Source organism: Elaeis guineensis, chromosome 11 (assembly GCF_000442705.2).
Source record: "Elaeis guineensis isolate ETL-2024a chromosome 11, EG11, whole genome shotgun sequence".
NCBI classification, from domain to species: domain Eukaryota; kingdom Viridiplantae; phylum Streptophyta; class Magnoliopsida; order Arecales; family Arecaceae; genus Elaeis; species Elaeis guineensis.
In genome coordinates, this window is record NC_026003.2 from 100,041,821 (window position 1) to 100,057,618 (window position 15,798).

Here is a 15,798-nt window from a genome sequence, read left to right on the forward strand (position 1 = left end):
TTGCAGGGTTTGCTCTGCCTGCTGCACACACTCAGAGCTTTATCAGATTCCTTCCGACGGCTGTACGAGCCTCCCTCGCACTGATGCCTCCGCTCATGGCTCTTTGCCACATTCTCTGCATCTCAATTCTGTTCACCCACAGAGCCTCTTAAAGGCCCTAAAATCCAGTTTTAATTGGAATCAGACTCTAGATCAAACTTCTTTAGCTTCTCGACCATCCGATCGCACCTCAGATCAAAAATTGGCCATTGGATCGCATCCCATCATGCCAGATCATGCCTCTGATCTCCTTGGGATGGTTCACAGCTGTTCGATCACGACCGCAATCATCTGAAGCCATCCGATCGTGCACCGATCCATACGAACCCATCATGGACCATGAGAAATGCCTCCGAAATATATTCGATCTATGGTGGACCATGAGAAATCGAGTGAGAAATGCCTGCTTGATCCACGTGGGTCGCCATGGACCATCGATCCACGCACCACACGTGGATCGTGTGAGGATCTGTGCGGGCCATGCCTGTGCACACCCACCTGGGCCTGGGCTGCACCCATGCATGTGCCTGCTTGGGCCTAGGCCACGCACCGTGCACACCCATGCCTCTGCGTGCTGGGCCGTGTGCTCGCTCCGCTACGCCTCCGTCGGCCTCCACCGCTTCGATCTTCATGCAGACTTTTTTCAAGCGTAACTTCTTCATCTGGACTCCGTTTAAGATGATCTTGAGCTTGTTGGACTCTGTTCGTCATCTTGGATCTCACTGTGGGCTTCTTGTGGATCGAATCTTGAGACTTATTTCTTAACACTTATTTGATTGGTTTACATGACCATCATTTTTCAATGCATATTTAATACCTGTAGTTTTACTTTTTCATTTGAAATTTTGAAGGATGAAAATGTCTTTGCTCTTTGAAAAAAATTATAACATCTTATATCCATGTTATGACTTTCTGTATGATATTATGACATTCTGCATGTAGAAAATTATAATTTGACGTAGGATGTCATAATATGTCACAGAATATCATAATTTTTTTTCAAAGAGTTGAGATATTCTTGTCATTCAAAATTTTCAGATGAAAAAGTGAAACTATAGGTATTAAATGCGTATTGAAAAGTGGTTGGACAAAATTATCTCTCTCATATTATGACATCCTAGGCCATATCATGACATCATATATGTAGAAAGTCGTAGTTTAACATAGGATATCATAATATGCCATAGGATGTTATAATTTTTTGGACCATATTATTATATTCTACATGTAGAAAGTCATAATTTAATGTAGAATGTCATAATATGCCATAGGATGTCATAATTTTTTTAAAATAGGAGGAGCATTTTTATCATTCAAAATTTTAAATGAAAAAATGGAACTGCAGACATCAAATGTATGTTGGAAAGCGATAGTTACGTTGACCAATCGGGCAAGGCGGTGCACTCCTCATTGGATTTTTTACACCACCCGTGGTGCACAAAGAATTTCTCCCTTCAAATTATAAAAGAAACCAATGCTGAATGCTGTAGCCTGGCTAAAAGTGTGTAACCTACGGGCACTAGCTTGATCTATTGGTTGAGGGAATTGAAAACTCAATAATTCCTCCAGTCAGTTCCAAACCCCTAAGTTTGTTTTATTTAGTTCCACTTTGGAAGTGGTTTACTTTGAAGACCCTTCTCTTGGGAAGTGGTTTATCTTGAAACCCCTTCTCTTGGGCCTTATGAACATGCACATGCGGCCCGACTCAGCCCGGCATGCGTGCGATCGCACTCACACCCGCATCCGCATCTATGGTGTCTGTTGTGTGCTTAATATTTTTTTTTTAACGTTGAAGCCCAAATGGCTAGTTCTTGGGCTTATAAATTGGGCCCTCTATTCATTTGATCTTTCATTTACTGGGTTGAAGCTCTGTCATTCTTTCCACAGTCGTGCTAACAGGAGAGGTAACCGGTTGTATCTTAGGACAGAGTTCTCGAGTCTAATCCCACATAAAGATTAAGAATCATCTTAGGACAATGCATTGCATGCCTCTAATTGATAAGTTTTAGATTAATTTTAATATTAATTTTACTATACCAATTGATTATTAGTTTAATTATATTGCAATCAGCTCTCATGGAGAATGAATTTCATCATGGATCCCTAACATACTAAGGTGAATACCTATTTCAATTGTGATTTAATTACTAACAACACATCAAATTTTTTAGCATAATATTTATTTCATCTTGTATAATTATTTTTGTTAATGATAGTGTTTATTTCCTACATTTTAGTATGTTCAAGTTTAAAGTTTAGAGAAAAAATTCTTATAGAATAGAATATTAGCTTGAATTAAAGTAATATATATATATATATATCCTTACAAATAGTTTAGTAATATGGAATTCCTAAAAGGTTTCAATATATTCTTTTTGTAGCTCTTTTTTCTCTTAATCTTGTTTTTTAGCTTTCTCTTTAGATTCTTTCCCATGGGTTCTAAGGATTTTTCTAGTCTAAAAACTAATAGATTCAATGAAAAAAGATTTTTTAGATGGCAAGAACAATTAGAAGCCTAGTTGATATCTCTAGGTTTGCTTTCTATTCTAAGAAAATCACTTCCTTTCAAATCATCCTCATTTGGCACAGATTCTAAATCTTCTGAAGAAGTAGACTATTACTGTAGGTTTAACATTCTTAGTTGTCTATCTGATGAACTATATGAAACATTTAGAAAGTATAAGATCTTTAAAAAACTCTGACCAGCTTTTGAAGAAATCTATATCCGAGATAATGAGGGGGCTATGAGGTTTACTTTTTTTAATTTTTATAATTTTAAAATGGTAGACAACATATCCATCAATGATAAGATTCATCAGTTTCAAACTCTAGTTCAAGAGATCTATAGAGGGGGATCTACTCTAGATGAAAAATATCGAGTATCATGCTTGATAGATAAACTTCCATCCTCCTGGTCTCAATTTGCTCGTGACCTTAGAAGATCCCAATCTTTCCTTATCTTTAGGTCTATTATTCCACCTATTAGGGTAGAAGATCAGTTTAGACTTAGAGAAATTCAAGAAAATCAACTTAAAGCTAAGATCAATTTTACTGAATCCCAAAATCCTAGTGCAAATTCTAAGGGTCAAAACTATAACGGTTAAAATTTTACCTAAATTTCAAAGCTAAAGAAAAGAATTTCAAAGAAAATGGTAAACATAGGTTTCAAAATCAAAAGCCTAAATCTAACAATAAAGTCCTAAGACCTAAGGAATAAGATAGTGAGAGATTCTACTTTGTCTGTGGTCGAGACAATTATCTTGCATCCCAGTGTTTCTACCAAAAAAAGCAGAAGGTTGTCTACAAGAAGAAGATTATGAAGAATCAAAACCCACTTAGACCTCAAGTTAATATGATCGAAAGAGATCCATCTTCTTTAAGGTCAGTTTCTTTTACTCCCTCTATCAATTTAACCTATTTAGATTTAGGGTGGTGGTTAGATACCAGAGCCAACATCCATGTCTATATCGATAAGTCTTGGTTTTTATCATATCAGAGTTCAAGTGAAGGAAGTGTAACCATGAATGATGGAACAACTGTCAAAGTATTAGGAAGTAGAACAGTTAACTTGAAGTTTATCTCAAGAAAGACTTTAACTTTTCGAAATATGCAGCATGTACTCACCATTAGAAAAAACTTATTAAGTGGTTTCCTACTTGTTCAGTTAGGTTTTAAAGTTGTCTTAGAATCCAATAAAGTTATAATTTCTAAAGGAGATGTATTTATTGAAAAGGATTTTGTGTCTGAAGGATTGTTCAAGTTAAATATAATTTTTTCTTCCAAAATTAATAAAAGTTTAATTAGTTCTTCTTCATCTCTTGTGCTAAATTTTGAATCTTGTGATACTTGGCATGGAAGGTTGGATCATATCAATTAATAAAATATCTAATTTTAATCTGATTCCAAAATTTAACATCAATTAAAATTCAAAATGTGAGGTCTGTGTTCAGACCAAACAACCTAGAAAATCTTTCAAACTTATGGCTTTTAGAGATATCCAAATTTTTGAACTTATTCATAGTGATGTTTATGATTCCAATAGAAGACCAATTCATGGAGGTAGTCATTATTTTGTAACTTTTATTGATGACTTCTTTAAATTTTGCTATATTTATCTTTTAAAAATTAAAGATGAAGTTTGTAATAAGTTTAAGATTTATAAAGCAGTAGCAAAAAATCAACTTGATAAAAGAATTAAAATTCTAAGGTCAGATTGAGAAGGTGAATATACTTCAAATGAATTGATCCTATTTTGTGGAGAAAATGTGATAATTCATGAAGTCACTGCTCCCTATTCTCCTCAATCTAATGGTGTGGCTATGAGAAAGAATTGAATCTTACCAGATATGGTCATTGCTATGATAATAAGTTCTGGTATACCTCAGAACTTGTGGGAGAGGCTCTTTTATCAACTTGCTATATCTTAAATAGAGTTCCATCTAAGGATATAGAAAAGGCACCCTATAAATTTGGAAAGAACATCTACCTAGGTTCAGTTACTTTCGAGTTTGGAGGGACTTGGCTAAAGTTGAAATTTCTGAATCAAAATAAATTAAGATAGGATCTAAAACTATTGATGCTATTTTTGTTGGTTATTCTCTAGATAGTAACACCTCTAGATTTTTTATTGTTAATTCTGAAATCCCTACGATATTAAACAATATCATCATTGAATCCAGAGATATAACCTTTTTGAAAATATTTTTTCTTTTAAAATTTGAATTTCTAGATCAACCACTGATCATTCATCCTCTTCAGACTTACCTCCATCATCATCTCTTCCAACTCTTATAGAAATAACTTGATCTTAGGAGAAGCAAGAGAACTAAAGTTGAAATTTTTTTTGGTAATGGCTTCTTTACTTTTCTAATAGAAGATATCCCTACCACTTATCAAGAAACCATAAACTCACCTGATACTTCATTCTGGAAGGAGACAATTAACAGTGAATTGAATACATTATTAAAAACAACACTTGGATTCTCACTAATTTACCTTCTAGAAACAAATTTTTAGGATGTAAGTGGATCTTCAAAAAAAAGATAAGGACCAATGATACCATTAAAAAATACAAGACAAGACTTATTGCTCAAGGTTTTGAGCAAAAAACTTGTATTGACTTCTTCGATACTTATTCACTTGTAGCCCATATTATTACAATTTGAGTCTTGCTTACTTTAGCTTCTATCCATAAATATTTGTTCATCAAATGGATGTTAAAACTATCTTCCTACATAGAGATCTTGAAGAAAAGATTTACATGTAGTAATCTAAAGGCTTTAATTTCTATGCCAGGCTAGGAGCATAAGGTCTGCAGACTTGTTCGATCCCTTTATAGATTGGAGCAAGCTTCTAAGCAATGACATAAAAAATTTGATCAAATAATCTTTTCTTATAGATTTCAAATAAATATATTAGATAATTATCTTTATTATAAATAAATTGATGATAGATTTATTCTTCTTTGCCCCTATATTGATGATATTTTGATTCTTGCTCCTGAACTTGACTTAATCAATGATATTAAGAATTTCTATCACATCATTTTGATATGAAAGATTTAGATGAGGTTGATACAATTCTTGGTATGATAATCATTTGCATTTTTGATTTAATTTGTCTATCTCAGTCTCACTATACTCTAATGATTATTAATAAATTTAGATATTCTGATTATTCTCCTGTATCTGCTCTTTATAATCTATCCATCCATCTCTTAAAGAATATAGAAAAATCTATGAACCAAAAGAAATATGCTCAAATCATTAGTTCTTTAATATATCTTTCTAATTGGACCAGACCAAATATTGCTTATACTATTTCTAGACTTAGTAGATATACTAGTAATCCTAGTATAGTTCATTAGATTGCTTTAAAGAGAGTTTTCTGATATCTTAAAGGTTCATTAGATTATTCCCTTCGTTTTATAGGTTATCCAAATGTGCTTGAGGATTATAGTGATTCAAATTGAATTTTTGATACATTAGATGTTAAATCTATTTTTGGCTATATTTTTCTTCTTAGAGGGAGTGCTGTTTTTTTACAATCTTCCAAACAAACTATTTTAACTAGAAGTACTATAAAAGCTGAACTTATTGCTCTTGATTTCACTCGTTCTAAAGTTGAATGGTTAAAAGAACTTCTATCTGAGTTTCTTTTAGTATCTTCTCTTATTCCTCCTATATTTGTTTATTGTAATTCAAGAGCTACAATAGATTTTTGTAAAAAAAACTTATGAATGCTAAAATAAACAGACATATTAAACTAAGATAAAAATCCATAAGAAGAAAAAAAAAATTTTAAATTATTTTTTTAAATTATGTTGCTAATCTTAATCTTGCTAATTGCCTTACAAAAGGTTTGAATAGGACTAAGATCCTAGTGTCATCGAAGGGGATGGATTTTAGCCTATAAAGGACCTTCTAGTAGTGAGAACCCAATCTTTGTGATAGGAGATCCTTTGAAAGAGGTTTAATATTATAATAACAAGCTGATTGATTGATTAGAGAGTACATATGATTTATTCGATATATGAGTCATAGACTCCAGCCCATTTCTATAGTGATTAGTGCTCCTATATAGTGGTTAAGAAGTTGATGAGATCCAAGAGGTATTCCTCAAGATGTGACACTACACACATCCTGAAAGGGCTCATCTATATGAGAGTATCCGTACTTGATCACGGTTAGGGACTTAGGTAATTTTTAGAAATTCTTATGAAATAATTAAGATATCTGCACACGGCCATTAATATGCAAACTTGCGACATAATTTTTGAGTTTTGAGGGAGATTGTTGGTGTTTTGGAGGGAATTAAAAAGTTCCAACCAATTCCAAACCCCTAAGTTTGTTTTATTTAGCTCTACATTGGAAAAAGAAAAGGATGGAAAGTGGTTTATCTTGAAGACCCTTCTCTTGGGTCTTGTGAACATGCGCACGCGGCCTGATCTGGCTCGATATGTGTGCGATCGTGCTGCACTGCACCCGATCTATGATGTAGTGGGGCCTATATTTTAATTTTTTAATTTTTTATTTTTTCCTTTTAAGGTTTGTTACCACTTTTTCTTATTTAATTTTAGGATTGAATATGATTAGTGTTGCTTATTGTTAATCATTCGATTAAATATTTTTTTCATTGATTTTTTGCCTGTTGCCTACTTATTGCATGCTTAATATTTTTCTTAACATTGGAGCCCAAACAGCTAGTTCTTGGGTCTATAAATTGGGCCCTTTGTGAAGAGTTGGGGTAAGCAAGCAAGTGGCTCTCTCCTCTTCTAATCTAATTTTTTTTCTTAACTAGACCTTCTTCTTTCAAGTTTTCTTAATCTATTCATTTGATCTTTCATTTATTGGGTTGAAGCTTTGTCATTCTTTCCACGATCATGCCCATAGAAATGGCAACAAGTTGTGTCTTGGGATGGAGTTTTTGAGTCTGATCCTGTAAAAAGGTCGGAAATCGTCTTAGGATAGTGTATTGTATGTCTCCGATCTATAAATTTTAGATTAATTTTAATATTAATTTTAATATTAATTTTATTATATTAATTGATTGTTAGTTTAATTAGATTGCAATCAGCTCTTGTGGGGAATAAATTTCATTATGGATCCCTAACATGTGATCTTCTTGGGGTGCCAACTCTCACCTGGGTTGATGGAGTGCATATAAGACAAATGAAAGATGTTAAGTAGGCCCTGCCAATCAAAAAAAAAAAAACAACCTTCTAGATCATACAAAAATTAAAGGAAGAAAATAACATACAACCTAGACCAAGGCAAAGTACAATCTCCATCCGTATGAACTCCGCATTGCATGGAGATTCCATTTTCTGTGACTGCAAACAACAGCAAATTTGATAGCTATTTATCTTTTGATAGCAGCCATTAAGTCCTGAGTGGATGGAAAATGGAAAGTTTCCAACCCAAAAATAAAAAAAAGGGGGTAAAAAAAAATAAGTCTATGCATTTTAGGTTGATTTGTAAATATCTTCTACATGTCAAAATAATGTAATGTCAACCTTTTATTTTATATATTGTTGCAATGTCACCTAGAGACCTCCTGATTGGAGCCAGAGATGTCATCCATGCCTACATGGCTAGTTATTCACTGATATGATTTTTTTCTTTCTTTTTATCTTTTTTAAAGAATAGAAAAGCTAACGTGGATTGAGGGTGAGCAACAAAATACATATTTTTATAAGAGCTGCATATGCCAATCCTTTTTGGTTGAAGGTAATTGAAGGATCATTCATCCCCTTCCCAACTTCGCTCCATTGCTTTCACCATCCCTTTCAACAAAATTCCTCCATATAGTATATTGTTTATGTTAGAGTGTTGCTTAGGAGAAGTTGGAATAGAGGTTTGCTCCAACCTCCAAGCTAGATTTTCTTTGAAGACTACTCCATTTCGTTAGGTATGACAAGCATTCGAAATATTAAAATATAGAAAACTTGCTTTAATAATCCAAGCATTTGTTGATGATTTATGTTATATTTATTTGAAGTTTAATCTTCATGATTTGGATATATGATTTTTTGAATTTAGGGTTTGTATAATTGGGGATTTTTTTATTGCATGCTTCTACTATATTTATGATGTGTAATGATTTTTTATTCTTTTGAATGCGATTGCTATTACAAGTATTTATTGCATTGTAAGAGTTGTAAAGTATTGAAATAACAAATACTGTGGGCATTGTGGGCACCATGGGCAATGTGGACAACGTGGATGCTGTGGACACTGTTAATTTATATAATATTGAATTAGTGCTTCACTTACTCTTACACAAAATATTGTTTATCCCATTCTAATAATAGTGCTTAGCATGTGAATGTATTGCTTGTTTTGGCTTCATGCATATGTATATTTCTTTATATCACTATTTTTGTGTTCTTATAGTTATGCTAGATCCTAATGTGGTCTCCTTTCGAATGCATCATGGAGGAAAATTTATTTACTATCACATAAGCCAATTCAAATTGATATTAGGCCTATTAGGGATGATAAGGACTATATGGAGATGTTTGCATGTCATGAAGGTAGGAAGTGAGTTGATATTTATGTCCAGTCTAGTTAGTCTTCTAATTAAAGTCAAGTAGAGGGTTCTAGTATCACTAAAAATCCTAGTGTACCTAATAGAAACCTGAATGAGCCAAAAATAAATAAAGAACAGTCAGATGGCTCTGGTGATTATGAAGCTGATAATGAAGAAGAAAGTGATACTAAAGAAGAAGAAACTGAAAATGAAGAAGGACATGATATTGATAAAGATGCTGAAAAGGATGTTGAGAAAGCAGATGAAGAAGGCAGTGACCTTGAGTGTCCATTGGGGGGTGAGGGGGGTGAGCAATTCGATGATTATGGCATATACTTTACTGAAGAATCAGTGAGAATAAAGACTTATTTGAGGCAGGGCCTAAGGACACAATTGGAGCACCTTCGATTGATCCTAAAGGTGGGTCAGGGAGTTAAGGAACAAAAGGGTGGGGGACCTATTGTTAATAAAAGCAAAGGTAAAAGACTCAGTGAAGTTATTGATAAAAATGTTTAAGAAGTTTCCAGTGATAAACTATGCACTCCACCACTTTCAAATGATGATATACTTAGAGGATCTAGGGCTATTGAATTTGATGCAACAACCATGGATGATCCTCAGTTATGTGTAGAGTTGTTGTTCCAAGATATTTATCTGTTTAGAAAAGTATTAAAAATTTTTACTATCAAAGATAGTAGGGATATAGCATTCATCAAGAATGAGAATACAAGAGCAATTGCAAAGTCCATGCAGAAATATGGGTGGAGGCTTCATGCTTCCAAAGTTACTGAAAAGATGTCCTTCCAGATTAAGACATTTCATAATGTTTATAATTATGGAAGAAGCTTCATGAATAAATAGGTAACAACAAAGTAACTGAGTAAAAAATATGTGGAGGACCTGAGGTCTGATTCTGATTAGAAGATCAAGACTTTCAAGGATCAAGTTAGAAGAGAGTATCATATAGATGTAACAAGATATATTATTTATAGAGCAAGAAGGTAAGCTATGGATGATGTACATGGGGATAATGAGCAGTATGCTAGAGTTTGGGATTATTCCAAAATTTTTAGAAAGCATAGTCCTAACAGTTGGGTAAAGATAGGTGTAATAGACCTAAGAGGACTTTGTATCCTATGTTTAAAAGATTGTTCATATGCCTTGAAGCACAGAAGCACGTGTTTCTAGGAGAATATAAGCCTTTCATAAGTTTGGATAGTTATTTCATAAAGAATGAATTTGATAAACAGATTTTAAGTACAGTAGATAAGGATGGCAACAATAATTTCTTCCTCTAGCATTTGTAATTGTTGAAGGTGAGATAAGAAGCTCATGGGAGTTCTTTTTAGAGTGCTTATTGAACTATGTTAGCAAAGTGGAGTAGCATAGATGGGTTTTAATGATAGATAGACAAAAGGTGGGCACTATTTCTCTAGCACTTTATTTTTTTTATATCAATGACCTCTAATTTTTCTTGTTATTTTGCAGGGCTTAAAAAGAGCTTTTGATAGTATGGTTCCTATAGCAGAATAGTGAATATGTATGCAGTATATGTATGCCAACTTCAGGGATAGGGGGCATAGAGGCAAGGCTTTGAAAGATGATTTATGGGAGACAACATATGCATACACAGAGTTTGGTTTCAACAGGGCTATGGATAAGTTGAAAATGAAAAGTAAGTTAACTTATGATTATGTAATTGGTATAAGGAAGGAGATATGGATAAGACACACATTCAGTCGAAGGAGAAAGATAGATCTAGTGGTGAATAACTTACATGAGTTTTTTAATTATTACATATTAGAGGCAAGGGACAAGCCAATTCTCGTAATGGTAGAGTAGATTAGAATTGCCCTTATATAAAGGTTTTAAGTAAAAAGAGATGGGGATAAGAGCACTAGATGGAAAATCACATCAAGTGCACAAAAGAGGCTTGAAGAGGAGAAAGCAGCCTCCAATTTGTGTTTACCTACCTATACTGGAAATTTGGTTTATCATGGTAGTTGTGGCAATAGGACTTTTTATGTTGACTTAAACATATGCTTTTATGGCTGTTACAAGTGGAAACTCATAAGAATTTCTTATTAGCATACAATTGCTGTAATATATGCATCAAACCAGTAGCCTGAGAGATATATTAGCCATCATTATAGGAAAGAGATCTATATAAAGACTTATGAGACTATGATCTATCCTGTTCCTAGTGAGAAATAGTGGGTGAATACTAACTTTGAACATCTTGATCCTCCTATAGTGAAGAAGCAACCGGGAGGCTAAAAAAAGTAGAAAGAGAGGTATTGAAAAGCCTAAAAAATTGGCTAGAATGAGATTAAGATATCATTCTATGAGATGCTCAAACTGTATGCAATCTGAGGATAATTATAAGACTTGTAAGAAGCCAAAGAGATCTAATTTAAAAATTCAAGAGACTAAGAAGAGAAAAGATAAGGAAGCAAATATAAGTAATAACTAATGTTCTTTATTTGTAATGCATGGTATCATCTACTTGTTATTTATGCAAATATGTCATATGGCAGGTTGGAGGTGGAAGTTATTACTTCTGACCCTTTGTATGTTGAAAATAGCAGTGGTTTTGGCATTATGTGTCAGGTGAGATGTAAATATTATATATTATCTTGTAAAAATTTAACAATCACTAATAAGAGTTTATTTTATAGAAACCTAGGAAAGATAGGAGATCTAATATTTAAGACAGTCATATGAGATATAGTACTGCACCAAGTCAAAACACACCAAAAGGTAATGCAAGCATTCTATCCGATCAAGGTAGTACTGCACCAAGTCAAAATTTCAGTATACACAGTTCTAAAAGAAGATAGTGACCGTTATTGTGGAGACATTAGGGTTATTAATGTAAATGAGCTGGGAAAATGATTTTGTGAATGATCTAAATGTTTAATGATCTAAATGGTTTTGTAACTAAGTTGGGAATAAGTTGTGAATGTACATGAGTTCTGAAACTCATCTAATTGTCTTATGAATGTAAATAGTATCATTCCAAGTATGGATCTAATTTATTTCTCTTAATGTCTTGTGAATGCAAATGGTATCTTTTTTACATTCCAATCTCCAGTGCAGTGAAACTCATATTGGGTGAAATGAATGTTCAGTGTATTAAGCAGTATGTGTTATTTCTGAATTAAAATTTTAAGTGAACATAGAGTATATTGAGTGCATTAAAATGTATTGTACAATATCATAACTGTGTGTTCTCTACATACTGCTTTAATAAATATGTATATTGAATGATGATGAGTAATTTACTCATTGTAGATTGTCTCAATGTTTAGAGTATTACTGAAACCATGCTACCGAAACATAATAAAACTAAAACACAATGTTACATCCATGCCACTGAAATAAATGAAGCTGAAACAAAAAGTGAATGAGCAAAAAAAGTCAAGGGGAACATATTTTGATTTTAGAATATTAAAAGATTACATGGGGAATAGTTTTTCATTTCGGAATATAAAAAGATTACAAGGGGAACATGTTTTTCATTTTAGAATGTAATTGAAAGACAATAAACAGATTTCTACTGCTCCTTCTAATAGGCTTAGGCCTATATTTCATTTTAGAATATAATTGAAAGACAAGAAATTGATACATTCTCATGGTAACTACCAATTTTGAGAAACTTTCCCATTAGATCTACATACTAGGATAATCATAATAATTGTGATCATCCAAGATAAGGCTACAAATCTGTTGCATCTTTTTCTCTCTTGTAAATTTTATTCTCTTAAAACATACTGCTTTTTTAGCTCAGTAAAATAATTTTTTAGCAAAGACTTTTCTTTTTCTATACTTTTCTTCTTGATTTTAAGTACTCATTTCTCAGCCTCCAACTTTTTAATTCTCTTCAGAAACTTGCAAATTGTCTTGAATGCACATCTGGTCTACTGTGGATCCAACCACTAGTAGTTGCAACCTCCATCCATCTATAAGAAAAGTCAAATATGGTCATGGTATTGATTCGTCTTTATTTTTCTGTTCCAATAGGATATCAAATAAACTAATTTTCTTATAGAGTAATTAGGGCATGCTTAAAACCTCCTTTCAAGATGGGCACTTAACCATGATGTCCTGACAATGACTGCAAAATGGCAACGATATATTTTTGAATCTCACTATCAGATCTAGATACATCCCCACGCCAATTTTTCTATCTTATAAAACTATCTTTTATTTGAAAGAGAGATAGGGAAATAGCCGGAGGGAGACCAAGAATTTAAGAAAGATAGTGAGAGAGTCAGAGAGATCTTGATTGATTTTTGGGGGGAACACTAGCTGGGATTTCTGGCATCTGGACTTGAAGAAGACCACATGAGATTTAAAGAAACTAAGAAACCTACTTCATATAATCATGTCAGTCAATAACTAGCCATGTAGATACGAATGATATCTTTGGCTCCAATTGAAAATTCTCTAAGTGATATTGTAACAATATCTATGATGAAAAATTGATATTATAATATTTTGACATATAAAAAATATTTATAAATTGATCTAAAATATAAAAAAATTATTTTTTTTATCAAAAAAATTTTCCGAAACAATGCTCTAGCTTATCTGGACCCATGGCTGGCCGCATGTCAGCAGGGATCAAGCAAAAATGAAGTGAAAAAGATAACAAACAACTGTGACCGCGATCGTCAGTAAAATATCTGGACGAGCTCAGCTTGGCGTGGAGATTCCTCAGTCCCGTGACCGACTCTCACCAACTCGAACAACCCATCACCTTATTCCAATAATTAAAATAACTTGGCACCAAGAAAGAAGCTGATGCGCGGCGCAAAACAGAGAAACTGAAGGGAAGGAGATGAATCATGCGGAGGCTTCAGCCGTGCATATCATATCAAAATCCGCGGTTCTACCATCATCATCCATCAAACAGAATTCAGAAGCCACAGCACAACGCCCACGCGTGATCCATCTCACACCATGGGATCTTCGGCTACTCTCCATAGAATACATCCAGAAGGGAGTTCTTCTCCCCCAACCCCCCAACGCCTCCGCTGACTCCATCCTCCCTCGCCTCCTCTCCTCCCTCTCCCTCGCCCTCGACCACTTCTTCCCCCTCGCCGGCCGCCTCACCACCAAAGAACACCAAAACATCTCTCCTCCTTCTCTCTCCATCTTTATCGACTGCAACGACCAAGCAGTTGAGCTGATCCACGCCGCCGCCGCCAAAGTAACAGTATCCGACATCCTCTCGCCACTCTACGTTCCAACCGTGGTCCGATCCTTCTTCCCTCTCGCCGGTGCCGTCTGCCACGATGGTCACCTCCTTCCTTTGCTCGCCGTCCAAGTCACCGAATTGGCCGACGGTGTCTTCGTCGGTTGCTCCGCCAACCATGCAGTGGTCGACGGCAGCTCCTTCTGGCATTTCTTGAATTCATGGTCTGAGATCTCGCGAACTGGCTCGAGCCAGATCTCCCGACCACCTGTTTTGCACCGCTGGTTTCTTGATCCCGTCTCTCCTCCAATTCTTCTACCATTTAGCAGCCACCAAGAATTTATCAGGAGATATATTACTCCTCGTATAGACGAGGCTATCATCCACTTCTCTAAGCAGAGTATCCAAAAACTCAAGGCCAAGGCCAACTTGGAGATGAAGACCAATCAACTTTCCTCGCTCCAGGCTCTTCTGGCTCATGTTTGGAGGTCGGTACTCCGAGCCCGGAGGCTTGAGCATGATCAAGAGACTAGTTATAGCTTGGCCATTGGAGACCGATGGAGGATTGAACCACCATTGCCGGCAAATTACTTTGGAAACTCTTCTTTGAGGGCTACTGCCAAGTTATTGGCCGGGGAGGTGGTGGACCGAGGCCTGGGCTGGGTGGCATGGCAGCTGAATCGGGCAGTGGCGGCACATACCACTACTGTGGTTAAGAGTTGGCTGGAATCATGGCAACAGAATCCAATATTTAGCTACTTTGATTGCTTGGAGACTAGAAATTTGGCGGCAGGAAGCTCGCCGCGGTTCGACGTCTATGGAAATGATTTCGGGTGGGGGAGGCCGTTGGCAGTTCGCAGCGGCATTGCGAACAAAAGGGATGGGAATGTGATGGTCTATGAAGGCAATGAGGATGGTAGCATGGATCTGGAGATTTGCTTGTCACCCCAGGCCTTGGCTTCTCTTTTGGAAGATAAGGAGTTCATGGAGCCCAGTGTTTGATTTATTGGATGGATTTTGTACCTGTGGAACTTGCAATCTCTGCAAGATACCGGACCTTAGCCTATCCGTTCGTTTCCTCCCTGTTTCTCCGTTGTTGGTCATCTGTGTAATTTTGTACGATTCCATGTCTTTTGATAGATGTACTTTTGCAGCTATCCATGTTTAAGAAAGATACAAAGAGTATCCCTTAATATGTGCTTAGAAACATTTTGAATTTTGGGATTATAGTTATCCATAACAAGGTTGCTAGTTTTCAAAGATAAAGGATATCTTTAACCATCCAACCTTAATGTTTGAAGTATTTTAGTATTACACCATCCCCTACCTTTAATTGAGAGATAAGGGAAAGAAGAGTAAATTCTCTTTGAAAAAAAGAGTGGCATTGTATCTTATCTTCATTTAGATTGAGATTACAGCCATCAATTGGCCTTCACCTCATGTTAACATCACGTGCTCATTGCTAGCATATTAAATTTTAGGATAAATTATAAATTTTTTTGAAAATAGGTTGAAATTATAGGTACATC

At 34.9% G+C, this 15,798-nt stretch overlaps 1 protein-coding gene across 1 annotated transcript; it reads left to right on the top strand.

Annotated features, from left to right (window-relative positions):
* The first annotated feature begins 13,810 nt into the window (after positions 1 to 13,810).
* Positions 13,811 to 15,524, top strand: LOC105053597 (uncharacterized acetyltransferase At3g50280). The gene has a single exon (XM_010934830.3). It carries the CDS (start codon positions 13,913 to 13,915, stop codon positions 15,269 to 15,271), a length of 1,359 nt encoding a protein of 452 aa, XP_010933132.1. The 5' UTR covers positions 13,811 to 13,912; the 3' UTR covers positions 15,272 to 15,524.
* The last annotated feature ends 274 nt before the right edge of the window (positions 15,525 to 15,798 follow it).